General features: G+C 44.2%; 9 protein-coding genes and 1 long non-coding RNA gene across 13 annotated transcripts; 5 read left to right on the forward strand and 5 right to left on the reverse strand.

The window, feature by feature from the left end:
- Positions 1 to 264: 264 nt before the first annotated feature.
- On the reverse strand, positions 265 to 1502 carry LOC6580776 (angiopoietin-related protein 1). The gene is made up of 3 exons (XM_002006543.4): positions 1277 to 1502; positions 584 to 1183; positions 265 to 515 (listed from the first exon to the last, which is right to left on the reverse strand). The coding sequence occupies exons 1-3, from the start codon at positions 1453 to 1455 to the stop codon at positions 398 to 400; spliced, it is 897 nt and encodes a 298-aa protein (XP_002006579.2). The 5' UTR covers positions 1456 to 1502; the 3' UTR covers positions 265 to 397.
- Positions 1503 to 2425: 923 nt separating this feature from the next.
- Positions 2426 to 4859, forward strand: LOC6580777 (protein arginine N-methyltransferase 7). The gene is given in 5 exon segments (XM_015164404.3): positions 2426 to 2499; positions 2576 to 3697; positions 3699 to 4289; positions 4349 to 4500; positions 4563 to 4859. Coding segments are annotated over 4 exon segments (2097 nt in total). The 5' UTR covers positions 2426 to 2499; positions 2576 to 2614; the 3' UTR covers positions 4834 to 4859.
- Positions 4847 to 6438, reverse strand: LOC6580778 (tektin-2). The gene is made up of 3 exons (XM_002006545.4): positions 6112 to 6438; positions 5619 to 6050; positions 4847 to 5557 (listed from the first exon to the last, which is right to left on the reverse strand). Exons 1-3 carry the CDS (start codon positions 6321 to 6323, stop codon positions 4900 to 4902), a joined length of 1302 nt encoding a protein of 433 aa, XP_002006581.1. The 5' UTR covers positions 6324 to 6438; the 3' UTR covers positions 4847 to 4899.
- A 495-nt stretch (positions 6439 to 6933) lies between these two features.
- LOC6580779 (tektin-B1) lies at positions 6934 to 8856 on the reverse strand. The gene is made up of 3 exons (XM_002006546.4): positions 8374 to 8856; positions 7879 to 8310; positions 6934 to 7820 (listed from the first exon to the last, which is right to left on the reverse strand). Exons 1-3 carry the CDS (start codon positions 8583 to 8585, stop codon positions 7163 to 7165), a joined length of 1302 nt encoding a protein of 433 aa, XP_002006582.1. The 5' UTR covers positions 8586 to 8856; the 3' UTR covers positions 6934 to 7162.
- A 99-nt stretch (positions 8857 to 8955) lies between these two features.
- LOC6580780 (tektin-2) lies at positions 8956 to 10552 on the reverse strand. The gene is made up of 3 exons (XM_002006547.4): positions 10224 to 10552; positions 9727 to 10158; positions 8956 to 9673 (listed from the first exon to the last, which is right to left on the reverse strand). Exons 1-3 carry the CDS (start codon positions 10433 to 10435, stop codon positions 9016 to 9018), a joined length of 1302 nt encoding a protein of 433 aa, XP_002006583.2. The 5' UTR covers positions 10436 to 10552; the 3' UTR covers positions 8956 to 9015.
- A 67-nt stretch (positions 10553 to 10619) lies between these two features.
- LOC6580781 (F-box only protein 42) lies at positions 10620 to 13520 on the forward strand. The gene is made up of 3 exons (XM_002006548.4): positions 10620 to 11265; positions 11322 to 12733; positions 12791 to 13520. Exons 1-3 carry the CDS (start codon positions 11058 to 11060, stop codon positions 13232 to 13234), a joined length of 2064 nt encoding a protein of 687 aa, XP_002006584.1. The 5' UTR covers positions 10620 to 11057; the 3' UTR covers positions 13235 to 13520.
- A 1785-nt stretch (positions 13521 to 15305) lies between these two features.
- Positions 15306 to 19025, forward strand: LOC6580782 (BTB/POZ domain-containing protein 6-A). The gene is given in 3 exon segments (XM_002006549.4): positions 15306 to 15860; positions 17639 to 18748; positions 18750 to 19025. Coding segments are annotated over 2 exon segments (1221 nt in total). The 5' UTR covers positions 15306 to 15860; the 3' UTR covers positions 18861 to 19025.
- Positions 18875 to 19482, reverse strand: LOC122757777. Its single transcript, XR_006357929.1, has 2 exons — positions 19019 to 19482; positions 18875 to 18945 (listed from the first exon to the last, which is right to left on the reverse strand). It is a non-coding gene; the product is annotated as an uncharacterized LOC122757777 (long non-coding RNA).
- A 17-nt stretch (positions 19483 to 19499) lies between these two features.
- LOC6580783 (mediator of RNA polymerase II transcription subunit 16) lies at positions 19500 to 22113 on the forward strand. Its single transcript, XM_002006550.4, has 2 exons — positions 19500 to 20333; positions 20395 to 22113. Exons 1-2 carry the CDS (start codon positions 19551 to 19553, stop codon positions 22045 to 22047), a joined length of 2436 nt encoding a protein of 811 aa, XP_002006586.2. The 5' UTR covers positions 19500 to 19550; the 3' UTR covers positions 22048 to 22113.
- Positions 22114 to 22237: 124 nt separating this feature from the next.
- Positions 22238 to 25069, forward strand: LOC6580784 (endophilin-B1). Of its 4 annotated transcripts, none has more exons than XM_002006551.4 (7): positions 22238 to 22434; positions 22620 to 23053; positions 23115 to 23178; positions 23308 to 23343; positions 23455 to 23645; positions 23897 to 24167; positions 24808 to 25069. In XM_002006551.4, the coding sequence occupies exons 1-7, from the start codon at positions 22357 to 22359 to the stop codon at positions 24934 to 24936; spliced, it is 1203 nt and encodes a 400-aa protein (XP_002006587.2). In that variant the 5' UTR covers positions 22238 to 22356; the 3' UTR covers positions 24937 to 25069. The 4 variants fall into 4 exon arrangements, with proteins under 4 accessions (XP_002006587.2, XP_015019894.1, XP_015019891.1 ...); XM_015164405.3 differs by lacking the exon at positions 23897 to 24167 and adding an exon at positions 24508 to 24733 and having other exon boundaries at positions 22248 to 22434; XM_015164408.3 differs by lacking the exon at positions 23308 to 23343.
- The last annotated feature ends 690 nt before the right edge of the window (positions 25070 to 25759 follow it).

Here is a 25759-nt window from a genome sequence, read left to right on the forward strand (position 1 = left end):
GACTCAGCTCGTCGCGCTGATCAAGAATATATATACTTTGTGGGGTCTGCCACGCCTCCTTCTGCCCGTTACATACTTTTTCACAAAACCATTATACCCTGATTTCCCATTTTCAATGGGTTCAGGGTATAAAAATATATTCACTATGTTGAAACGAAATACGTATATTAATTGAGCATAGAGCAGTCAAGACTAAACCAACTGTGCGATAAATGCATGAATAAAAATATATACATATATGAACCACTCAGTACTGATAAGGAATTCAAAGAGACACTTAATATATTTTTTAAAAAGCCAATGAAAAAATCGTCTATCTCTCTTATTAAAAACAATATATATACAAAATTTTGTTTAATAATGAATCATCAAATAAGAGATCATTCCCCATTTCAGTTCATGTCACGGGTCTTATCATCATTTGCACGCTTTTAAGCGATGCAGTATGACCCGAAAATAACAACCAATTGATACCCTTTCCATGAGTGGTATCATTATATTTTCCCATTAGATTGCTATGAACGAAAATATATAAAAATATATATATATATATGAACTCCATTTTCAGATAGCAAATACAAACCTTGAGTGACATTTGCTGTACCACCATCCGCCAGTGTAAATTTCTGCACAGTTTTTCTCATACTTATCGTTATCCCGATCGCGTGCTGAAAAGTACTGGCCAAGATGTCCAGTCAAGGAGTCCCCAGCATCTCCAGAGTATTCGCCCAGCTCTTGCAAGGCATATAAGTTATCCTCATTGCCGACGACGAATAGATTGTACTTTGCATATTTCTGTTTGCGTTGAAAGTCTTCCATGACGATAAGCAGTTCCTGGTCCATCTCCTTGGTCAGAAGATGCAGCTTTTCCAGGCCTATAAAGAACTCACCATTGACATTGCCAAAGCCGTTCTTATAGTCTTTCCAATAGCGAAAGAAATTAACGCTTCCATCCTCACGGTTCAGGATGACGGTCCAACCGCCATTTTGTGTATGCTCATCACATCTGACTAGGAACGGATGGATACTGTAGTCCGGAATAACAATCTGATAAACTCCACTAGAACGACTCACTGCCGTTGCTTTGGCACAGTCATTTGGAAACTGGGAAGGCAGCCAGTTGTCTGCTATAAATTTATCAAGTTTCGATGTAAGTTCGGCAAATAGGCTTCTCTGCTCTAGTCTGAAAAACGTATACAAATATTCACATAAATACATATGTATATACATGCTTATTAAGCTAGATTGCAACAAAATCAATTTGAGATATTCTTACTTCAGCGCTTCGAGCTGCGCTTGCAGCGTCATTCCATTTGAATCTTTAATTGCAAAATGTATTTCTGTTTGATTACCATATTTAATTGATAAATTTCCAATTTTCGCAAAAGCATCTTCGCACGTGGCAATTGATATGTAAGTAAATAAAAATATTATGCAAATATTTATTGGCTGCATACTTGCAGCTAGTTCTCAATGATGATTTCTACACAACTGAAATATTTGAGCATTTCGAGTGCTTTATAGCAGATCCCAACGCTTATCAGCATGAATAGTAATCAGCTTAAAAAGTTCCCATTGCTCTTAAAAATATTGTTAGAGAGATGTACTTTTTCTCTTGCCTTTCAATGCACAAGCCGCAATCAAAACAAGCAGATTAGGATTTTATGATCGTGTTTACACTTGTCGATCTATTTTACAGGTAGCGCAGCTACCTCAGCCATCCTGCCTGCCTCATCTCCCGAAGCCTGCAGCAAGTTTACTACCTGTACTTTGTATAAAAGGTCTAAATCTAGCCTTCTTAACGTTAGTCGCTTTGTGGAATCCGAACTATAAACATATCGCATACAATGGAAAGTCCACTAGCATTTATGCAGCTAGAAACAAGCTACGTTATACTGTTCATACTCGGGCTTACCATAATTGAGTATATTTTCAGTTGTTGGCCAGTTGAGGATAATGGATTGAATATTCACACGCCAATTGCTGTTGCCATTGCCTCTTATAACACAAAGTACTATTCGATTGAAAGATTATCCAGCTGGACCGATGCAGAACACGATGTGAGCTATGGACAAATAGCTCGGACGCCTATTCACCACATACGTGGACTGAAGTATCTGAACTTGGAGCAACGAGCTAAGCTTATGTCAGGTGTCCGACGTCGGCTTGATAAACAGTTCTAAAATAAATATCTAATTTTAATGCTTTAATATTATATGTTTTTATATTTTCTAATAAAATTAATTTTAAATGCAAATGTTTAATTTTTTATCATTTTAGCCTAACTGTTTTTTATAGCATTTAATCAGTAAGCATACAACTGTTAATGCTAGTGATTATTCGCCGTTAAGAATGTTGAATAATTCAAACTAGAGCACGAAATTTACAGATATATCGATATTCACGGCACGAACCGATTAGCATGTTAACTTTAACATTTCTGTTATGGTAACAGCCTGTTGCAGATGAAAATGTGACAAGTACGCAGAATACCCGTGTGTAAATATTTTTCAAATTTAAATACACAAATATATGTCTTATATTATAAATAATACGTATTCTATTATCGATGCAGAAAGCTCTACGACATTTGACAGTGAAGAATATACGATTCATGGCCAGCTTCGCACAAGTCATCAACCCAATGACTGGACAAAACACATGGCAAGAGCGCGGCGATGACTATGATTATCATCAGGAGGTGGCAAATGCCGGCTTTGGTGATATGCTGCACGACTGGGAGCGCAACCAGAAGTACGATGCGGCTATACGGAAAACAATCGCAGGGATGCGTCAGGCTGGTAAACAAGTTCATGTGCTGGACATTGGCACGGGAACTGGAATTCTGGCCATGATGGCGCTCCGTGCTGGTGCCGATACAGTGACAGCCTGTGAGGCATTCGTGCCTATGGCCAACTGTGCAGCACGTATTCTGGCAGCCAATGATGCCGCTCATGTGCGGCTCATACGGAAACGGTCCACAGACATAGTCATGGGCGTCGATATGCCGCACAGAGCTAATTTGCTGGTAGCCGAGCTGCTGGACACGGAACTAATTGGCGAAGGTGCCATTGGAATTTACAATCATGCACACGAGGAGCTCTTAACTGACGATGCGCTGTGTATACCCGCGCGGGCGACGTGCTATGCTCAGGTAGCGCAATCGCCACTGGCGTCACAATGGAACAGCCTAAAGATTCTGCCTGATCTGGATGGCGACATATTGCTGCGACCGCCCACACAGTTGCTGCAATGCAGCGGCGAGGCAGCGCTCCACGATGTGCAGCTCTCCCAACTGCCGCCGCACTCATTTCACGTGCTCTCCGAACCCACGCAGATCTTCCACTTTGACTTCCAGCGCAAGCAGCCGCTCGAGCTAATGCGAGAGAATGTCGTTCGTGTTCAGCTCAGCAGGCCGGGTAGCGTTGAATTGGTTTTCTATTGGTGGCAAATTGAGCTGGATGATGCCGGCGAGCAACTTCTGAGCTGTGCGCCCTATTGGGCTCATCCGGAACTGGAGCAATTGAAGGCAACCTGCAAAGACAAACAGCGACCGCTTGCAAACATTGTGCCTTGGCGGGATCACTGGATGCAGGCCATCTACTACATACCTAAGGCGCTTCATCTGCATGACGCTGGCGAAGAGTTCTGGCTGCGATGCTACCATGATGAGTATTCGCTCTGGTTTGACGCACACTAAAGAGCAGCCCGAGAAGCCAGCTAGAAGACACAGTTGCACCTGTGACTTGCACATGACCTACACCCGCAATCGCATCGGCCAGCTGAACCAAAGCATAAGGAACAAGCGCTACCTCGCCTACCTGGAGCAGGCAGTGCAATCGAAATCCGCCCACGTGCTGGTAATGGGCGATGGCTGCCTGCTCGGACTTGCCAGCGCTGCCTTGGGTGCCGCCAGCGTGTACTGCCTGGAACCGCACCGCTTCTCGCGCCGTCTGCTCGAGTCAGTGGTCAAACACAATCAGTTGAAAAACGTGAAGTTCTTGGATAGCCTAAAGCAGTTGGAGCCCAATGAGCTAGATACTATTACACACATATTTGCTGAGCCGTATTTCTTAAACTCGATTCTGCCATGGGATAACTTTTATTTTGGAACATTGTTGCTGCAGCTGGAGCAGCTGCATCAGAAGCTACCTGCCAATGTAGAGATATCGCCGTGTGCAGCTCGCATTTTCGCGCTGCCTGTAGAGTTTCTGGATCTGCATAAGATACGTGCGCCCATTGTTAGCTGCGAAGGCTTCGACCTGAGGCTCTTCGACGACATGGTGCAGGTAAGAAAGATAAGGAATCGGTCATGGCAGTTCTTTAACGCTTTCCAAATTTATTTTAGCGCTCTGCGGAACAAGCCTTGTCCCAGGTCGAGGCGCAACCTCTATGGGAATATCCATGCCGTGCTCTGGCACAGCCGCAGCAATTGCTCAGCGTTGATTTCGCCAACTTTGGTGTGGAGCAGAGCAACCACGGCAGCATAAAACTGACAGCGTGGGTATCTAATATAATCATATAAGTCGCCCATACACTAATCGTAATTATACTCTCTGCAGCGAGGGCAACTGCAATGGTATTGCGCTGTGGGTGGACTGGCAGCTGTCGCCCAATGAGAACCCCAAGTCGATCGTAAGCAGCGGACCCCTGGAGCCCGTTGAAACCGGCCAGTACGTCAAGTGGGATATGTTTGTGCGTCAGGGCGTGCACTTCATCAACCAAACAACGGCAGAGAAAAAATACCTGAATTGGAGCACCCAGTTCAGGCCCTTGCTAGGCGAGCTAAATTTCAACTTTTCGCTAAATGCGAATCGGGAAAAAAGTGAATAAAAACAAACATAAATTTAGTACAGGAATTTAGACACGAGTTATGGTAATACACATCATTAATAGTTCTTAAGCCAGTGGTATCTCGTCCTCCATGCGGGTAAGTACAATATTGCGATTCATCTGATCATTGGGATTCTTCAATTTGATGCCATACTCCCCGCCCCTGAGGCGGGTGCGTAAGTCTAAGGCACGAATGTCAGTCATCAGCGCATGTTGTTTGTTTTCTAGATCCACGTCGATGGCTTGCGCGTGATCCGATAGCGCATTGAAGTTAGCCCTAGCATCATCGATCTTCTGTTTGAGAACACGGCGTATTTCACGCAGTTTCTCCACCTCCTGGCAGAGCAGGTCGTGGGCATGATCCATGCACAGCTCCATGCCGCTACGTTGAGCACGATTTTCCAGGCGCGTCTCTGCCAACTTAAGCGAATCTGACTTATCGTTCAAAGCATCCTCCAGCGTCTTTATCTCGCATACAGTACTGTCCATTTCATCCTTCATCTTCAGCTTCTGCCACTCCAGCTCGTTGCGAGCCCGCTGAGTCTCGAAAATACGCTTCCTAATCGTGTGCTCTGCACGATCCTCCTGCGCGTGCAACATGTTGCGAGCTTTCTCGCGACAAGCAAAGAGCGCCTCCCGTATAGAAGATGTATCAGCTAGTTCATCCTCGGCCAACTGCTTCATGTGCTTCACATGACTCAGCCAAGCATCATATGAACAGGAGCTGTCCATTATATACGAGCAGTTAATGCTTAGATTAAATTCAATTCTATTAATATTCATACCTTTGGGGATTACGCAAGGGATCTGGTTTATAGGATAAGCTAGAAGAATAACGATCTAGCGCCAGTTGCAAAAAGTCCAGCTCCACCGCCTCAACCTTGTTCTCAATCTCCATGCCAATCTTGTAGCGAATGTCCTCCAGGCGTGACAGCTTCTCCCATGCCTTTTGGCATCGATCGGCCAACAATCGCTGATTGTTCTCCAATACCATCAGTTCGTTCTTGACCTCGTTGTCCGGCTCGTCGTACGTCATCTCCGAGCCCAAGCGACTGTCACGCATAGTGAGCACCTCACTTATGACCGAAATGGGGCCAGTCAACGCGTCCAGCTCACGCTCCGTCAATATTTTCTCGTCCTGCAGTAATTTAATCTCGAGCTCGATGCGATCAAACGTCTTGGATATGATGTCGCGCCAGCTATTCAGCTGGTCAATGCTGTGGAATTATTCAAAAGTTACGAGAAAACTACCTATAGAATACCCCACTCCCAGCTCACCGATCCCTCAGAGCCTCGTTCGTTTCATAGTTCGCCCACTCGCTCTCAATACGAGTCTCGTTGCGCAGCGATCGAGCCGAATGCCTCAAAGCGAATGCATCAGCACGTCGAGCATCTGCCACGGTTCGAAGACGACCCACGCGTGCATTCCAGTCAGCCAGCGAAAGATGCGGCACTGGTTTCTCCAAAGTCGTCACCGATTGAAAAGCCATCTTAAGTACACTGTATGTATTCCTTTCGAAATTTATATATATATATCTATACTATAGTTTTTATTGAAACGAAATCCGTGTTCACAACTATAACTCACAACTGAAACTAATGGAATTTCTGTACTTCACAGCTAAAGAATTTTGTTTATGTCATGGCTACTAGATCACCAAGGTATCAAATGTTCAAGCTAGCTGCTAGGCAATCATTAGAATTGATGTAATATTTAAACAAGTAGGAAATGCCCCGTTGGGCGCTACCGACTGCACAATGCTCACTACAGTCCAAAATCAGTCGATTCTTTATTGGTAAAGGAGCAAAGAATTTGCAGTTATTTAAATGTCTCCGATTTGAAAGCTTTCACCTAAAGCATTATATATAATTTGTACCGGTTTCCCACTTTTCCATTTGACGTAGATATATCCAGTATATAGTTTTCATATTTGTGGCAAAATGGTTTGAAGATATTGCCCAAACAAATACACTCCTTTCACTTCGTGAATGAGTATAAACAGTTGTTATTAATTAAATTTATCGGAACTTTAGTTATACAGGGGTTACCATGAGGATTTTTGATCCATCGGTGTGTTACCAAGCAATATGACATTCTAGTTGGGGCTGTGTAGTATTTATTGAGTAGAAATTAGTCAAAGCATTACAAAAGTACAAGAGTTTTATGAGAGCATTCAAGGAACGTCCTTAATGTTGAATTTTCCAATTGTAAATCCCTTTGACAATGATTGTTCTTGATTGGTATAAAAGATAATTTATAATGATCCTAGCTGTCTAAACATATTCGGCTTGTTGGTCCTGTCTCTCAGAGTATTGTCAATGCCCACATTTACGTCTTGGGAATAATGTCCTGGGTATTTGTGATTTGAATATTATAATCAGTTTGAGCACACGGATTAATCACGTCCGTTCCCTTTTGCCTGTCCTTGAATGCCTGCCTTATGGCAAGCGTCCGCTTGTCGGTCATTAGCGCGTGATCTTTCTTTTCTAGATCCACAGTAATTTTTTGGGTATGTTGGCCTAGGAGATTGAAGTTCGCTCTAGTCTCATCCATTTTTTCCTGAAGACAACGACGGATCTCGAGTTGTTTCTCCACCTCTACACAAAGCACGTCATAGGGCGTATCCAGGCAGAGCTCTGCATTGCGCCGCTGTGCACGATTCTCGAGGCGGGTCTCGGCCAGCTTTAAGCTGTTTGTCTTTTCCTGCAGCGAATTTTCCAACTCCTCAATATCCTTTAGCGCAGCCTGCATGCCGTCTTTCATCTTGGTCAGCTGAAAGTCCAGCTCGTTACGTGCCTGCTGAGTCTCGAATATGCGTTTCCGGATGATGAACTCAGTGCGCTCCTGTTGGGCTTGCAGTAGAGTAATTGCCTTCTGACGGCAAACGAATAGCGATTCCCGCATTGCAGTTGTGTCTGCCAGCTCGTTCTCGGCCATGCGCTTAATGCTCTTGGTATGATCCAACCAGCTCTGGTAAGAGTAAAAGCTGAAAAGAAGAAGTAGGGAATTAGGTTTGAACCTGAATAATTTGAAATACTGCTCACTTTTTGGGCAAACGCCTCGGATCCGGCTTATGGGATATATAAGTTGAATTCGAATCTAGCTCTCGCTGCGCCTTATCCAAGAGGGCTGCCTCTGTTTTATCTTCAAGCTCAATGTTTATCTTGGTGCGTACATCGGCAAGCACGTTCATCTTCTCCCAAGCCGTCTTACAACATTTTGCCAACAATTCCTGATTGTTCTCCATGATGATCAGCTCGTTTTTTATCTCCGTATCCGGCTCATCGTACGTCATCTCGGAGCCGAGTCGACTATCTCGGCTGGAGATCATGTCGCTGATCACAGCGATGGGCTCAGCGAGCGCATCCAATTCGCGCTCGGTCAAAGTCTTCTCCATCTGCAATAGCTTGATCTCGTTATCGATCCTTTCGGCCGACCTCGAAATGATTGCATACCAGTTATCCAGTTCGGCAATGCTGAAAATATTTATAAGGAAATCTTAAAGTCTCGCCAGATTCGCAACATCTCGTTCCACTTACCGCTCAGCCATTGCTTGGTTCGAGTCATGGGTCGCCCATTTCTGCTCGATCTGCGTCTCGTTTTGCAATATGCGAGACGTTCTGCGTATGACCGCGGTATCTGCTAGTCGAGCATTGGCCACTCTGCTGAGACAGCCGACGCGGTACTTCCAGTCGGCCAGCGAGATGTGCGCCAGGGGCTTTTCCATGGTGACCACCGATTTGAACGACATCTTGGCGTATGTAATGTGTATCTGTGTTTAACAATTTGTATATCTATTCTTATAATGTAATGTAGATAGTTTGTGTATGATAGTGTGTATTTTCGTATATGTTTTATATATTTTCTTATGTTTGGGTTTGATTTTGTTAGTGTTCTTTATGATGTCCGCGACGGGAATGAATATATTATATTTTTAAGCTACGCCTTGTACGAGTTCTATTTTGTTTATGCTGTGGCTACTAGATCAGTTAGGCTTAGCTTGTCGACTATTGTTAATGGCAACGATAGCATATAGAACAGTTGCTAGGCGTTAAAAGCGAAGCATATTCTCTATACAATATATTGGCGACTCGGAGGACCTAAATGGAAACGAGCATATATTTATTTATGCCGGTATTTTATTGATAAGTAGAATAAATGGAAAACACTTAGTGAGCTGCTCAGTTCTTTTCTGTAATGTCCTCTGCGTGTGTCAGTTCAATGTTTAAATCTGTTTGGGCAAATGGATTGTGCTCGGGAATGCCACCATCCTTTACCTTGAAGGCTCTGCACACCTCGAGTGCCTTTGTGTCAATCATAATACTGTGCTCCTTTTTACCGATATCAAGGTCGATCTTATTTGTATGATCTGATATCAGATTCAAATTGGCTTTTGATTCATCGAGCTTTCTCATAAGACAACGCCGGATCTCCCTTAATTTTTCAGCCTCCAGACATAGGGAATCGTATGCTTCGTCTAAACATAGTTCTGTGATGTTGCGCTGGTTACGATTTTCCAAACGTGTCTCGGCCAACTTCAGCGCGTTTGTATTTTCAAGCAACGCATCCTCCATATCTTGTATCTCGCACGTTAATGCCCTAATGTCTTCTACCAATTTCGAGCGCTGCCAATTGAGCTCGTTGTAAGCCTGTTGGGTTTGAAAAATACGATTACGTATATAGAATTCCGTATACTGGTCCTGGCCTTTCAAAATGCTGAGAGCCTTGTTGCGACACACGTTAAGTGATTCCCGTATGCCGACTGTTTCTTCTACTTCATTATCTACCATTTGCTTTAAATTTTTAGTAGACTCCAGCCAATTCTCATAGGAACGGGACCTGTAAGGAGCACAATTAGACATCGCATCGAATCGAACGGAAGCCACACTTACTCTTTGGGGTCCCGCAAGGCGTCCAGCTTGAAGGAAATAGCGTTCGACTTGCAAGTCAGAGACCGCTGTGCTGTGTCAATTTCAACGGTTTCCATTTTATTCTTCAGCTCTTGCTCCACCTTGAAGCGCACCACGTCAAGACGCGCCAGCTTTTCCCATGCGGTTTGGATGAGCCTTGCCAGCAACTGATGATTGTTCTCTAATATAAAAAATTGATTATGTAGCTCTGTGCTGACGGAATCGGCTGATAGCTCTGATTCGTTGCGATCATCGCGGATGAACAACAACTCTCTGATGACAGCTACAGGACCAGCCTGCCACTCCAAGTCTGTCTCTGCTGCCGCCCTTTCCTTTACCAGCAGATCGACTTCCTTCACCATGCGATCAAACGATTTGGTGATTAACTCATGCCATGTCTTAATCTCAAAAATGCTGCGCGAAAACAAATGTTATCTTAGCACCTGGCAGCGGCAGGTCAAGTGCGTCGATTAGCTTACCGTAAATCCAATGCATGATTCGATGCGTAGTTGGCCCATTCGCCCTCAATACGCGACTCATTGCGTAGCACCCTGGATAAATTACGGTCGGCAAAGGCATCAGCACGTCGGGCATTTGCAACATTTCGGAGACGATCAAGCCGACTTTGCCAATCGAACACCGAGACGTGCTGCATCGGTTTTTCCATGGTTGATATAAAATGAAAAGCCATTTTAACGTTTTTTTTTTTTTTTTTTTTATGTATGTGTATAATGAACTTAATTGAAGTGTTAACGTTTTATGTGTGAATTGTTCCCATTTCTAAGCGGTGTAGTATAGATTCATGAATGGGCCTACTTCATTTTCAAGTTGTTTTTGTTTTTGTGTAATTTTTCATTTGTATCGTTACCTTAAATTAGTACCATGATGTGCATATTTAGATTATTTCATATAAATTAAAATGTTATTTAAGAGCCATCAAATAAAACAATACGCGCCACTGAGCAAAAGTATTTTCAACTCTATCGATTCTTTTCCGATATCAATTAACATATGGTCATTATCGATACAAGCTAGTCACGTCTGCACGATAGCGATTTGAAGACGATTGTCATCACCAGCAGCTGCTGCTGTTTACAGTTTTTTGGGCAAAAAATTGCGTTAAAAAAACCTTTAAAACATAAGAGGGGTGTGCGTAGGCAACGCTTTGTGCTTCTGAGGGTCAAAGCCATTAGCAAGAGATACTAACTGCGCAGTGTGAGTTACGAGCAACGAGCTACGTTGCTGTGTTAGGCTCGAAGCTGCACTTGAAGGTGAAGGACAACAAAGGAGGCAAGGACAGGACGCTACACACAATGGCCACGTGCAATCGCAATCTAAGTGATAACTGTGACAATGTCACAACGACAACAACAACATGTCTTACCAAATGTGCTCCGCCCACTGTCAGCCTCAACGTCCTGCCCGACGAAATTCTGGAGTTCATCTTCACATATTTGCCGCCCTATGGCGATCTGGAGCACTGCAGCCTGGTCTGCAAGCGATGGCAACTCATTGTGAAAAGTGGGTGCAAGCAATAGCAATATTATCAAATATCAGAGAATACTTTAATCTTGCAGATCTTGTTCGGCGCTCACAGCTAAATTTGGAAAAAGGGTTGGCAGACTTTCGACTTCGCTGGGAGATCTATTCGCAACAAACCGCTGCTTCCTTAGAGGCAAATAATCCGCGCCAGTCAACGGGCGCACCCCTGCCCATCATAGCAGGGCGCTTTGCCCACTCGACTGTGCGATTGGGCAACTCCATGTATGTGTTTGGCGGCGGTTCGTCTTCGGACACGACCTTTAATGATCTTTGGCGATTCGACTTAACGCACATGCGCTGGTCCCGTCCCCTGGCCACGGGCACCTATCCATCGCCCAAAGGGAGTGCCTCCATGGTGGCCTGGCGGGATAAACTAGTGTTGTTTGGCGGCTGGCGTTATCCCTCATTACACCCGCCCTATCAGCCGTGGTGCCTGTTCGACGAGCTGCACTACTACGATCTGGTCAAGGACCGTTGGCTGGCCCGTAACTCGCTGCCCTGCCCGCCACCTATGGCGGGGCACTCGGCTACGGTACATGGCAATTGCATGATTGTGTTTGGTGGCTATCAAATCAAGGACGACATCAATGTGAACTCCAATGATACCTGGGTGTTGGATCTGGAAGAGCAGCGCTGGTGGCAGCCGATATTTGTTGGCAACACGCGACCTGCACCACGATACGGTCAAATCCAGGTGGAGTTGGACAAGCATCATTTGCTGATCGTTGGCGGTTGCGGCGGCGCCAACAGAGTTTACACTGATGCCTGGCTGCTGGACATGTCGCGCGACGCGTGGAGCTGGAAGCAGGTCAATGTGCGCAACAAACATTTTGGTGCCGTACACATGTGGTGCAATCCTGGCTGCAGAGTGAATAACTTTTTGGTTGTGGTGGGCCCTTCGCCCAAAATGCCTTTGGATTTCCAAATCATGAAGCAGAGTCGCGTGCCCGTTGTTGGTGGCAGCGCCTTGCGTTTCGGTGGACTGGGTCAAGCGCCAGCGCCGCCTCCGCCGCTCTATCAACAACAACACCCGCTGCAGCCGCAACTTCGTCCTGGTCAGCGTGCTCCGCTGCCAGAGCGGCGCCCTGGCGCTCTCTTGCCCGACCAGCAGCATCGTGGTAATGGACGCTTTGGTGGGGCCGCCTTGCCCCCGCAGGAACAGTACCTGGCCAACAGGCGGGCCATACTGGATCAGAACATGCAGCAGGCCCAGCAATTTATGCACAATAACAACGTCAACAACAACAACAATAACTATCAGCCGCGCTCTGGTCGCCTCAGCGACTTGCATTCACCGCCTGCAGCGGCGTCAGCCGCAGCGCCAGCTGCTGCTCCTGCTGCAGCGGATGGTGACGCGGATGCAGCGCAGCGATTACAACGTAACCTGGCTCTGCGTTGCCGCGACAACGAGCCGCTGCTGCCCAAGCGCTTTGACGAGCACTATGAGGTAGATATATTATATAATTATATAATATTCTTTACATTTCGAATTGTCTTTTCCTAGGATCCGTTTCGGATGGCCGCCTTCAATGTGCCGGGGCGTTCGCGCAGCGCTTCGCGGGATCATAGCGAGCGCATACGGCGCATGGAAGAGAAAATGAACGCCATAAGGAATTCGCGACGCAGTGCACCCGCCCACGTAGAGCCACAAAAACTGCGCGCACCTTCGCCCAAGCGTGTCCGTTGCAATGTCCAGTCGCTGTTCGTGTGCGACATCTCGAGCCTGCTGCAGCGGGATGCGAACAATGAGCCAGGCCTGGATTGGGTGGAATACAAGAATTTTGGTGTGCTGAGCGGAGCACCCGATCGATTAATACTGTCCAGCCTGATAGCGGGCAACGGAGAGCTGATCCTGTTCGGGGGCGTACACAAGGAAACGCTGACGGACATCACGCACCATGTGTCCAATTCCATACACTTCTTGAGTGTACCACGTGATATTATCTAAGCGCTGGCACGAGCCATCCCACACACACACACTATAAAATTGAATATAGCATATTTAACTATATATATATATATATATATAAATATATATATATATACATTTATGTATGTATGATCCTAAGCTATTGCTATCCTTGAAATCTGCGTACAACTTCTGGCTTAACTGTATCCTGCAAACCCCTTAAATTCGTTGGCTGCGTTTAGGCATTAAATTTGAGTTAACATGTAATATATTTTATAGTTAATGCGCATAATTAAACAGGACGAACGTCATATATGTATGTTTATGTCTATGTATGTATATAGAGTCCACTTCTGCTCTCATCTATTTGAGGCATGTGTTTTTAAGACCAGCATGTGTTACGAGAAGGGCAGAGCACGACGCAAACACTTGTAGGCCCAGGACCGGCCCCCGTGCAATGTCGATTTCATATACCAGTTTGTAAAGCCAATTGCCTAAGTCAAAAGCCATGGCAAAGCATCTGCCTCCAGCAGGTAGGAATAAAACGAGTGGCAGAAATGCATGCGGCCAAGTCGAATTATGAGTGCTCTTACAAACAAATGTTTGTGACTACATATAATTAAATTACTAATTAATAGATAAATATATAATAAAATGACAAAAATACAGATATATATAAACGTATATGTATATAGCAGTAATACATATTTAATTACAACTTTAATTCATAATTTATGTGAATATTTTAAACTTGCCTCGGATATATTCTTCAGAGCGTAATTAAATGAGTTAAAAGATTTATATTTTTCTGCTCATTGTAATTATATTTATTACTTAACAATTCGTTATCTCTATAATCATTTTGTTTCAGCATTTGCCATCATTTCAATATACCTCAAGGATTGTAGTGTGCGTTTATATGAGTTACAGAAATAACTTTGGCTGCCGAAGAGGCTATGAAGGGTTCAAGGCTGCGCCTCGGCAACGCCAATCATTGGCAACGCAAAAAGGTTTAATTTGTAATCTTAACTGGATGTTGGATGAACACACAAACACACGCACTTCTCCCATGCTTAATAAAGATTACAATAGAGAGCTAGAGAGGCAGAGAGAGATGCGAACGAGCCCCCAAGCAGTATTCAATAGAGCGAGACAGGGAGACAAGAGAGAGAGAGAGCGGCTCGATGCTCAAGCAGTGTTGCCGAAACTTTTTCAGCAAAAGTAGCAAAACCGAAGGCTGAAAGTAGCTAGAAGTAGCCAACTTTCTTCTAAAATAGCTGAAAAAGTAGCAAAAAAGAAAACAGTGCTGTTTTTTCATAAAAAGTCAACTTTATTAATTTAATTCTGATAATATCTCATCTATGACCACCAGCTCGTCATTTTCACCATTGTCGCTTTTATAATTTGCCTTTTTAAGGTAGTTGGGTGGAACGCTATACTCATAGCAACATTTGCCATATCGGCGTAATCCATATGTTTTGTGGACATACAATCTTAATGAAACTTTCAAAACGTGATCATATGGCTAAAATGTGTGTACATTCCAAAGCACAAGTCTCTAGTACTTGAAATGCGTTTTTTACAAAATGATGGCGTCAATGGGTCAGGGTATAAAAACTGATAAGAAAAGAATTTTGCATAGCATATTAGAAAGCTTACCTATTCTTCAGTTGTAGTATTAATTCTACACAAAGCTCAGTACATTTAAATCATTTACATTTAAAAAGTATCGAAGCGAATTTTGTTATAAGTTCGCTTGCATTTTAGCTAAATTTAATATTTGAAAATAGCCAGATTTGTAGCTAATAGCTGTTTGAAAATTTTTGTAGCAATCGGCCTTAAAAAGTAGCCAGATCTAGCTACAAAATAGCTGATTCGGCAACACTGTGCTCAAGTAGCAACGGGCTGGAATCCAAGCAGCCAAAACTACAAGCTCGCGCACAAATTATTTCCAGAGAGAGAAACAGTTCTGCTTGCCAATCGATGGAGATGGAGAGCGTGAGAGAGTCGCATAACAGAACATTGGAAGGCATGCAGTAGAAGCCAGAGCGAGACCAAGAACGTGAGCAAATAAAGAGAGCTCCGTTCCAGAGAGCGTCAAGCAATAGAGTTTCGTTTGCACTTGATCAGTTGAAGGTGGCGCTTTGCGCTGAACGGTTCGTACCTCCACCAGAGCTCTCACAGCACTGCTTGTAATAGCAGATGGCAAAGCGGTCAAGTTCAGCTCCTTTTCAGAACAAAATAATTAGGTTTTAGGTCGTGCGAACTTCAATGAAATTTGCCATTTTTGTCGTTTCACTTGTATTGCAAAAAATAAAATAAAAGTGTTCAGTGTGCCTAATTAAATTATAAATACTCAAGAACTTGTCAAAGTGCCAAATATTAGGCGCACAGAAAAGGTGTGCTTTTTAGTGTTCACCGAGAATTATCAACAAAATAAATATATAATTCAAAGGTCGCGAGAAAAATCATAAAAATAAATATTATAATAGGCAAAGGAAAAATAATAACAACAAAAGTGCTTATGTAAAGCTCTCAGCTGCGAATTACGACCCACGAATCACGAATCGCGATCGTAAATCGATTCTCCGAGAGATTTAAATAAAAACAATTCGCGCACTAGCTATCATAAATCGGTGAATTATTTATACAAGAAAAATCAAAGGTAAACATTGCAATTCCTCGAATGGAGCGACAATCGATCACTTTAATAAAATCCACGTACGGAATATATGCTGTCCATATATTACTGCAATACCCTATCCACACACATCCCATCAGTTCTTTTGACAGTTTCGTAAACATACACATAAACATAACTATATAAACAAAAAATTTAAAGTTCTATACATATTATGGCATATTCAAATACAATATAATATTAAATTGATATATAATAGTATTTTGTAAAGTGCACTGTTTTCGTATCGACATACGTCTGGCTTTGAGATCTATGTAAACACTTTAAACCGGTTATTTGTTGCCCATGCGCAAAATATAAATAATGAGAATCACACACTATCCCAGCAAACTCACACATATAAATTAACGCACGAGCAATGGGCTCGACATGCCGGCTTTATATTGATAGAACGCAAATATATTAGTATATATAGTATATACAGTATATACATACATCTTTATATATTTATATCTATATGTTTGTCGTTGATAAACAAAGTATATATGTATAGTATAGACAGATGTATGCTTTGACTGGCTCATAGAGTCTCTATAGGAATTTCGCCAGCGCTTACGTCATGAATTTTGAGTAGCAATAAAAATTGATTTATTTCCAAGTGGCAATTCTTATCAAGAGAAACGGATTAGGTTTGTGGGCAATGCATATATATACCTATATTCAGAACATTACCTGGAAACAAAATGAATTGTTGGCTATGTGAACGAAATTAAAAAGTAGAAAAACTATATTTTAAAAAGAATTTCTCTATGCTACTTGATTAAAATAATTCAAGATAATGTGAAAATTTGTTCATGGAACGATAAAAGCAGATATCTTATCATTTATATTCAATAACTGGGAGTATCAAAAGATTTAAAGATAACATTTATAATCTTCCGGAAGATTTCAATTATTTTGGGCGTGATAGTTCATTTAAAGATCTTTAGATAATATGGACACGAATTTCATATAAGTAAGCATAAGTAAGCTAGTCTTGTGAAGTTGAATAACAAAATAAACAAAGGATAACATTATATTATTAGTTATTTTACTATATCTAGCAACCATTGGGCCATAATATAACAAATATATAACAATAAATAGGGATTATTTAATAAATGAGATTAGAGCATTATATGGTATATGGATATATATGGATATGGTAATCCACAGCTCAGCTTAGTGAACGATGAACAGATTTTTTTTTTATGATTGTTAAGAAAATAACTCATAAAAGAAAGAGGAAATGCATAACAATATTTTATGAACCCTATTAAATATGCCAGAAAGGAGATATATTAACATATTATTTTATTATGTACATATATATCAGTAAGTTATACCGTTACCGAAATTTAATCTAATATGCTATGCTGGTTAATAGACGGGAGATATGGGTTGTAATTAAGTAATATTATTTAGTAATTTCTAATATATTATTGATTGCAGCTTAATATACCTCACATGATAATAAAGATCCCATGATTATATTCAAAAATAGGTTATCTAGGTTGTTATCTTTTGAATTATTTAAAATTTGCGAAACTATACATAGCTAGCTAGATATCTCATGAATAATTTTTAATTTCTTCAGGCACGTGTCGGCTATGCCTGATTTGCGTTGCAAACTAAGGGAAAGGTGAAGCTCAAGATCGATAGTGATTGATGATGTATTGGGATAGAATAGAACCGGCTTATGGGTCTTACTGAAACGCAATTATTTAAATATATTTACATACATACATGCCTTCTGCTTACAGATGAGCGCCGGCGCAGCTTTGGAACTGGCCGTGGCGCAGCGCAAGGAGCAGGCGACCGTGGGCAGTCTGTTGGGCAGGCGATATGCAGAGCTGCTGCATGCCGAGAAGCACACGGACTGTGTGTTCCATGTGTGCGAGCAGCAGCTGAAAGGACACAAGCTGATACTCAGCGCCGCCAGTCCGGTCTTCGAGGCCATGTTCTATGGGCCGCTGCAGGAGCTGGAACCCGAGATCGAGATACATGACATCAGTGCGCCAATCTTCAAAGTTCTGCTGGAGTACATCTACACAGGCAGCGTGGACTATGAGTGCATGCAGCTGGAGGCGACCATCGAGTTGTACTATGCCGCCGAGAAATATCTGCTGGATCAGCTCATAGCCGATGCTCTGCTCGCTATAACGCGCAAACTGCGCTTCTCCAACGTCCTGCCGGCGCTGGAGCTGAGCGTCTGCATGGGACTGGACAGTTTGTTGGACGTCTGCATGTCGTTCTTCATGCGCTGCTGTGTGAACAACGATCAGTACATGAGCTATCTGAAGGAGCACTATGTGCACGTGTCCAAGGAGTGCGTCAAGAGCATCATTGCTGCATGCAAGGAACCGCACAAGTTGCTGCTCTGGTATGTCTATGAGTGGACGCAGCAGGAGTGCGATGATGCAGGGCTCGGAGATGCCGCCAACTGGCAGCAGGTCTCGGGAGCTGCGGATCTAGCCGACAGTGCAGCACCTACGCCACCTGCCACGCTCGTCGAGCGCTGCTACTACAAGGCCTGCCGCCCATTCACCGTTGATGCCGAGTCGCATGTCTGGCGGCTGGGCTTGAAGTGCTCTAGATTCATCTCTGTGCTGGGGTTGGTGCTCAACAGCCGGCTGGCACCCAATCTCACCTGCCATGTGGGCTATGTGCCGCAAGAGTATCGCGAATCTCTGCGCATTGATCTGTATCCCGATGGCGGCGACCAGCCCGTGTGGACTCACATCATCCAGAATCAAACAACGAAATACAATTGTGATTTGCATCTGAGCTGGAGTCGCGACGAGGCCTGCGTCCTGACACCGGAGGTGCATTACGTGCTGCAATTACGCTGGGAGAGCAGCGCCTACGGTGCCTGAGTATCCTTGCAGCCTGCAATCCTGCCTGGTGGATGGGATTCACTTCATCGACGGGGACAGCTTCAGCGGCTGCCTGCTAAAGGGACTGCGCTATGTGAATCTAGTTTAGTTACAGTCGGTTTAGATCATTTAATTCGTAAATATTGTGTATTTATTGCCTTTAAGTTAATGTACGAGCGATTGAGTTCAATAAACTGTGAAAAAAAAAAAGAAAAAATACAATACAAAAGATATTCATATCAAACAGACTCGAAGCCGGTTTCTCACCTGCTAGCTGACGATTGTAAAACACGCACACAATCATCCAAAAATATAACGATACGAAATGTTACAGGAAGCTGCCAAGCACAACATATGATTGCCATATGTTTATGTAAATTAATTAAAATTACTTTTTATCACCAACCACACATGTGTTGTACGGTTATGATTGTATTTAAATGTAACATTCGAAGTTTGCCATTCACTGTAAATGTCTGTAAAACAACTGTTATCAGGCAAGTTTATATGTAATAGAGATGTATGTCCCTCATAAATTTATAAAAGAAAAAAAAAGTAATTTAGCTGGGAAAAAATGTAACTTAATACGTTTTTATTTATAATATTATTTGATTAAATAAAATCTATACAGCAGACCTATCGATTGAATTGTCGGAAGACCGAATGCTTCACATTTTTGTTCACTGGGTAGTAAAGCATCAGAAATATCGCTATTCACACAAATTGAAAAACTATCGATTATTTGTATTGCTCCGCACTAGCATTGTACCGCTTTTAGTGGAGAATAAAAGTAAACAAAATGACAATTTTGTATAAAGTTGAGAGTCGGCGTGAGTTTGGCAATGCCAAAGAGGGTAACGTCTTCCCACACAAGGTGGTGCTGTGCGCCGTCTCCTCACGCAACATAATTGCATTCAGCGCCCTGCAGAACCTCTCCAGCCACGTCTATGTCTGTGACATTGTGACGCCCTGGCAGTACTACAAAGTGTGCAATTCGAAGTCATTAATCAATGTGCTGGAGTGGAATGCGAACGGCGAGCAGCTGCTGCTGGGCTACATTGGCGGCCGTGTGGAGATCTGGCAGCCCAAGGAGCAGTCACTGAACGTCTGGCAACTGCAGTTCCATGCCAACATTCCGAGCGAGGACATCATTCAGGCAAAGTTCTTCCACAATGGCAAAGGCGTCGTATTCAATACCCAGAAAAAAGATCACACCTACTACGGGGAGAAATTCGAGAGGCTTGAACAGCGGCCCACGCTAACCGGCTTTGGCGGCGTTGCTACCGAAGGCTGCATACTGCTCACGTCCTCCGGCTTGCTAGCCGCCTTCACGCTGCCCCAGCTCCAAAAGCTGGCCATCAACAACACCAGCAACAGCGGCGGCCAGGCTCAGGAGCCGACGCCACTTAGCAATGCGAGCAGCGAGCAGGTAGAGTTATTTCCTGTGTCCCATAGCATTGGCATCTCGCGCAGCTACATCGAGCACTGCAGCATTGTGGCCAGCGCCAGCGGAGCCCTAAACATTGCCTACAGCACAGGCTGGCAGCAGCAACAGCAGCAGCAGCTGGTCTACTGTTACAAAGTAAGGATTGTGACATTTATGTGTAGCTTTTAATATTTAGTAACCATTACCATATGTCCAGGTCTCGCTGCAGCTGGAGGGCGAGCGCATCGTCATCAAATCTGAGTCGCTGGCCAGCATTTTCTTGAACACATTGCCGTCGGCCACGCTGGAGAGCAAGCGCATTGCGCAGCTGCTGTGGACACGTGTGGGCAACGAGGACGTCATCTACGTGGTCTTCAACGTGGGTGACAGCGCCAGCCTGCTGGAGCAATGGACTCTGACACGGCGCCATCAGAGTGTGCACGCCCTGCTGCAGCAGTCGGCGACTGGGCCGGCCGCCGGCAGCAAGCCCGTGGACTACGTGCCTAGTGAGAGCTGGGAGCAGGTGGCCAAGTTGCAGCTGAGCGCCCAAATCTCGCAGCTGTGCAGCAGCCGGCTAATCGCCGCGGATTGTGAGCAGCTGTTTGCCATATTGCAGGATAACAGCGTGCAGGTCCTGGAGCCGGGCACACTGAAGCAGCTGAATCACACGCAATTCGAGCACGATGCGGAGACGCGATTCGTTTGCGGCGACTTGACGCCCACCAGCCAAATGCTCATCATCTTCGACAGCCACGCCCAGCTGCACGCCATGCAAACACCCATGCTGAAGCAGCATACGAACACCATGCAGCTGCTGTTGCTGCTGCTCGAGTATTGCATTGTGACGGGCGTGGACGCCAGCGACGTGCTGCTGCTCAATCTGGGCAATCTGGAGGCGCTCGTGGACAAGCTGACGGACAACTTTACGCGTCAGCCGTCGTACGTGCGTCAATTTTACTATGCGAACTTCCTGGCTCTGAAAAGCAATCTGTGCCGGGCCCAACAGCAGGAGTTCGATAATCTCATCATTTTGCACGCCATCTCGAGCACGTTTAAGAGTCTGCTGCGGCCGTCGGACTTGGGCTGTCAGGACAAGGGGCCGGCGGATAATTTGGCCATGAAACTGGCGGAGTCGGTGCCGGACGTGGACACGGTGTTGCTTAATCTGGATCCTAAGGACTTTACTGTCGAGCCCATGATGCTGCAGAGTCTTCAGCAGCTCATCCAATGGGTCACAGATCTGGCGCTCAATATGCTCAATCGCCTGCCCGAGGAGGTGATGAAGAGCAAGTTGTCTGGCAAGCGTGCTAGTTACGACATCAGTCGCGACATCGTCGCCATTAGCAGTCTGCGCGAGCTGCTTGTCATGATCCGCATTTGGGGACTTCTCAATCCGCAGTGTCTGCCCGTGTATACCAAGACAATGGACAACATCGATGTGCTGGCCATATTGTTCAGGCTGCTAACACGACTGGCCCAGAATCCTGCGGAGCCGGACGAACTGTTGCTGGACGAATGCAGTCTGCTGTCCAAGCAACTGCTCATCCCACAGCCATCCAGACACAATCCAACAACGCTGCTCAGCGCCCAGGGCTATGCGGCTGTGAAATCTGGACAACTAACGTTCACCTCGCTGGTGGAGCCCGTCGGATTGCAGGAAATCGAAATGGAGCAGGTCGTCTTCGCCAATTTTATCAAGGATGGTGTCAGCAATTTGCAGTTGGGTGCTAATCCCAGTACTATAAGGAGATGCGCCCGCTGCGGATTTGTTAATAGCGCGAACAAAGTGGCCAAAACGTCTGCGTTGAAGGCGTGGTGCAACAAATGGTTACATTGCCACTGCGGTGGCTTCTGGAAGCAAATCAATTGATATTTTGTAATCGTAACTTAAGAATATTATTATTATTAAGAATTAAAACTTATTTAACGTAACATATGTGAAACATCGATTTTATATTTGAAATCTGATAGCGCGGAACTTTTGATGCTGAAAAATTATAGTCGATAGCTGTGTGGACAACATTTGGTAGTGCTATCGATAGTTGCACAGACTCACGCACACATTGAAGTACAATCGATTGCTTTGCATCCCAGTTTCTTATTAGACTATTGATAAATACAAACAAGAATTGGCTTGCAAAATAAATTTCTAATTCAATTAAGTTAATTGCAACTCAAAATGAACATAAACCTGTCAAATTTCAACATGAAGAGCCTGGTGAAAGAGGCGGGCAGCACAATATCGCGCGTGGTGCAGGTAAAAATGCTTAGGCAACCACATCTAGTTGGAGGCCTGGGCCTGGGCCTGAGCCTCGGCCTCGGCCTGTGGGGGTGTGGGTAGCGTTGGTTGGGCAATGTAAGGAAAGGAAAGTGGTGGGGGTAGGGTGGGCAGCCTTGCGCACGCGATTGACTTTTTGCGTTTACCCTTGCCCTTTTATGCAGCTTACCGAGGAGAAACTGGGCACCACCGAACGCACCGAATACGATATACACTTTCAAAATCTGGCCGAACGCGCCGATGTTACCAAATCATGGACTGAGAAAATAGTGCGCGACACCGAATCGGTGCTCATACCGAATCCACAGAATCGGGTCGAGGACTATATTTTCGAAAAGATTGAGAAAACGAAGCCGAAGCGCCTAAGCAATCTCGAGCACCTGGCGCTGGACATGATCGAGGCCGGCGGCGACTTTGGCCAGGACCTGCCCTACGGCCAGGCGCTCATCAAAGTGGGCCAGGCGGAGCAGAAGCTGGGCCAGTGCGAACATGACTTCATAGCCACATCGGGCATTTGCTTCACGCAACCGTTGCGCAAGTTCCTCGAGGGCGAAATGAAGACCATTAGCAAGGAGCGCGGGCTGCTGGAGACCAAGCGGTAAGCCAGCCTTTTAGATTACAGATATACGTAATTGTAATATATAATGGTAATTTTGCAGCTTGGACCTGGATGCGTGCAAGAACCGGGTGAAGAAGGCGCGCAGCATGCTGGGCCAGCAGTCGGTGAGTAGACTCCACTGCTCCACTTGGCTAGCGGAATTGTCGCATTAAGTTGATTTATGGATTTTCGCCTCTGCTTTTACATTTGTGCTGCTTTTACTCTGTGCGGAATGTGTTGTTTGTGATTTATAGAAAGATGGCATTTCGCCAGAAGCTGCCTTGGAACAGGTATCGCCCACTGAGGCGCCTCCCTTAAGCTAAATTTTTATTATATCTCTTGGTTTCATTTGAGACTTATCTATTATATGTTCTAATATATATAAATTTCTTCTTGCGCAGGCGGAGCGCGATCTGCGCGTGGCTCAGGCCGAGTTCGACAGGCAGGCGGAGATCACCAAGCTGTTGCTGGACGGGATTAGCACCTCGCAGGCGTCGCACTTGCGTCATCTGCACGCCTTCGTGCAGACGCAGGTGCGATACTACAAGCAATGCGGCGACGTTATGGACCAGCTGCAGCGCGAATTGGCCAAGTAAGTGGAGAGCAGCCAGAGCAGCTGTAGAAGCTGGTCACGGATTAGTTAATTATTTGTACTTGCTATTTGTTTGCATAGCTGATTATCTGATACCAGAGTACCTGTGTACCTGTTTGTAGGCGGCACTTTACCAAAACAAAAATGTATCTCTTGCACTTTGGCATTCTATATCTATGTCTGTCTGTGGTGTTTGCTTTTTGTTGTTGTTGACCTTTCGGTATTTTTGTTGTTGTTTTGTGGTCTTACAGAATGCAGCCAGCGAAGCCTCGCCTGCGCATCAATAGCGAAGATGTGGACGGGCCTCCCAGCATTGCTTCGGCGCATTCATGTGATTCCAGTGAAGCCAGTTCCATTGCACTGGCCAAGGCCATAGATAGCGATTACGATTTTGATAATGGGCAGGATATTGATATTGATATTGAGTCGGGCTTTAAGAGCATTGACATTGGTCCGGTCAAGGCGCTCACCCATCTGCTGGAAGACTTTGAGATAGAGTTCGATACGAGCGCCATAAGCACAGTTTAATTTAATTTCATTCATCTGAAATGATAAACAAGTCTTGAATCAAAATTTTGGAAACGGGTTAACACACATATACGTATACGCATACGCATATATATACATATGTATAATATTAGGCTAAACTTTTTGTATTGGTTGTTCTATTGAAACGAGACTTATCTAGTCGTCCATTTGTAGTCTCCTTGTTGCTTCTGTTTCTGTTGCGATTGCGGTTGCGGTTGCTGTTAAGCGGTTTCAATTGTAGCTCCACCTATCTACCTATCCAAAACTTCCAACATCAACTTCATTCACACTCACGCCATTAAACTCTACTCTCTGCCTCTGCGTCTTCCATCAGCTTGGGAGGCCCGACGCCCTACACACCGATCGATCTACTGGATGCCACCAAGTCCAGTGCCGCCGGCGGCATGGGCGTTGGAGCACGCAATCCTGGCAATAACAGTCAGCAAAAAGCTAATCAGTCCATGCAATTGAACGTGAGCACCGATCAAATGCAGCGTGCACGTGTCCTGTGTTCATACGATGCCAAGGATCACACCGAATTGAATCTGAGCGCCAACGAGGTGAGCAGCCCATTATTTATATTGTATGCCAGATCTTGTCCAGCTTCATTGATATTTGTTCTTCACTCTCGCAGGTCATCTTTGTTACCGAATGCTCGCCGGTCAATGAGGATTACATGTACGGTAAGCAGGGTCTGATGAAGGGCTTGGTCCCGCGCGCCTTTGTCGAAATGCTCGATGAGGAACAGAAGGACGACTACTAATTGGCCCATTGATGAGGAATGAAAGAAAAGCGAAAAGACAAACAAAATCTATTCAAAGCAAAATTAACTCATTAATACTCATTTAGAGCAAAGGCAATTGCAATGGGACAATTACATACATAGTTCATACATATGCAAGAGAGTACAATAATTTATCAGAATATACACATATATACAAACATATTATAGTAGAGAGAGCAATGCGCCCTAGCTTAACGTCCGTGTCGATTGGATACGTGTGCCTCGTGTTAGCCACATAAAATGCATTCCGCAGCGCACCAGCATTTAGATACCTTTACGTAGCTAGTTGCCCCATCCCGATCCGCCCATCCCCATCCTGCTCCTTGCTCAGCTTTTAATCAAATATTTCAATGTCTATATACATACATATATATACACACATATATGTATATATATATATTTATTAATACCAATTTGGCTAACAAAATATCTCTTAAATAATGCAACTCAATTGTTTTTACAAAATTCCTAAAATCTCAATTAATAACATCAAGAATATTTGTTACTTATTAAATACGTATATATCTTATAAAGTGCGAAAAGGAACATGTTAAAGAAAATTTCCAAACATTTATTATTGTTGCTAAACACGAAGCCTTTAACTACTATTATTAATTAAGCTTTTCAATCTCACATTGAACAAAGTATTATATATTTTATGTTATTTTGATAGTTGATTATTCGTTAGTTACTATATTTGAAGTGTGCTTAAAACACATCTATATATATATATCTATATATAAATATCAATATATCTCTATTTATGGAATTGTTAATACATCTATATATTCGAAATCAAATT

Source organism: Drosophila mojavensis, unplaced genomic scaffold, assembly GCF_018153725.1.
Source record: "Drosophila mojavensis isolate 15081-1352.22 unplaced genomic scaffold, ASM1815372v1 contig_81, whole genome shotgun sequence".
NCBI lineage: Eukaryota > Metazoa > Arthropoda > Insecta > Diptera > Drosophilidae > Drosophila > Drosophila mojavensis.

Excerpts from the sequence above, each read along its gene's own strand:
- LOC6580776 (XM_002006543.4), bottom strand. The coding sequence starts at position 1,455 with ATGCAGCCAATAAATATTTGCATAATATTTTTATTTACTTACATATCA. Across the intron at positions 1,184-1,276 it reads GCGCAGCTCGAAGCGCTGAA|ACTAGAGCAGAGAAGCCTAT; the intron begins GTAAGAATATCT and ends TACGTTTTTCAG. Across the intron at positions 516-583 it reads TACAGCAAATGTCACTCAAG|CAATCTAATGGGAAAATATA; the intron begins GTTTGTATTTGC and ends TTTCGTTCATAG.
- LOC6580778 (XM_002006545.4), bottom strand. The coding sequence starts at position 6,323 with ATGGCTTTTCAATCGGTGACGACTTTGGAGAAACCAGTGCCGCATCTT. Across the intron at positions 6,051-6,111 it reads AACGAGGCTCTGAGGGATCG|CATTGACCAGCTGAATAGCT; the intron begins GTGAGCTGGGAG and ends ATAATTCCACAG. Across the intron at positions 5,558-5,618 it reads CCCTTGCGTAATCCCCAAAG|CTCCTGTTCATATGATGCTT; the intron begins GTATGAATATTA and ends TATAATGGACAG.
- LOC6580779 (XM_002006546.4), bottom strand. The coding sequence starts at position 8,585 with ATGTCGTTCAAATCGGTGGTCACCATGGAAAAGCCCCTGGCGCACATC. Across the intron at positions 8,311-8,373 it reads AACCAAGCAATGGCTGAGCG|CATTGCCGAACTGGATAACT; the intron begins GTAAGTGGAACG and ends AAATATTTTCAG. Across the intron at positions 7,821-7,878 it reads CCGAGGCGTTTGCCCAAAAA|CTTTTACTCTTACCAGAGCT; the intron begins GTGAGCAGTATT and ends TCTTCTTTTCAG.
- LOC6580780 (XM_002006547.4), bottom strand. The coding sequence starts at position 10,435 with ATGGCTTTTCATTTTATATCAACCATGGAAAAACCGATGCAGCACGTC. Across the intron at positions 10,159-10,223 it reads AATCATGCATTGGATTTACG|CATTTTTGAGATTAAGACAT; the intron begins GTAAGCTAATCG and ends GTTTTCGCGCAG. Across the intron at positions 9,674-9,726 it reads GCCTTGCGGGACCCCAAAGA|GTCCCGTTCCTATGAGAATT; the intron begins GTAAGTGTGGCT and ends TGCTCCTTACAG.
- LOC6580781 (XM_002006548.4), top strand. The coding sequence starts at position 11,058 with ATGGCCACGTGCAATCGCAATCTAAGTGATAACTGTGACAATGTCACA. Across the intron at positions 11,266-11,321 it reads ATGGCAACTCATTGTGAAAA|ATCTTGTTCGGCGCTCACAG; the intron begins GTGGGTGCAAGC and ends TTAATCTTGCAG. Across the intron at positions 12,734-12,790 it reads GCTTTGACGAGCACTATGAG|GATCCGTTTCGGATGGCCGC; the intron begins GTAGATATATTA and ends GTCTTTTCCTAG.
- LOC6580783 (XM_002006550.4), top strand. The coding sequence starts at position 19,551 with ATGACAATTTTGTATAAAGTTGAGAGTCGGCGTGAGTTTGGCAATGCC. Across the intron at positions 20,334-20,394 it reads AGCTGGTCTACTGTTACAAA|GTCTCGCTGCAGCTGGAGGG; the intron begins GTAAGGATTGTG and ends CCATATGTCCAG.
- LOC6580784 (XM_002006551.4), top strand. The coding sequence starts at position 22,357 with ATGAACATAAACCTGTCAAATTTCAACATGAAGAGCCTGGTGAAAGAG. Across the intron at positions 22,435-22,619 it reads CAATATCGCGCGTGGTGCAG|CTTACCGAGGAGAAACTGGG; the intron begins GTAAAAATGCTT and ends CCTTTTATGCAG. Across the intron at positions 23,054-23,114 it reads GGGCTGCTGGAGACCAAGCG|CTTGGACCTGGATGCGTGCA; the intron begins GTAAGCCAGCCT and ends GTAATTTTGCAG.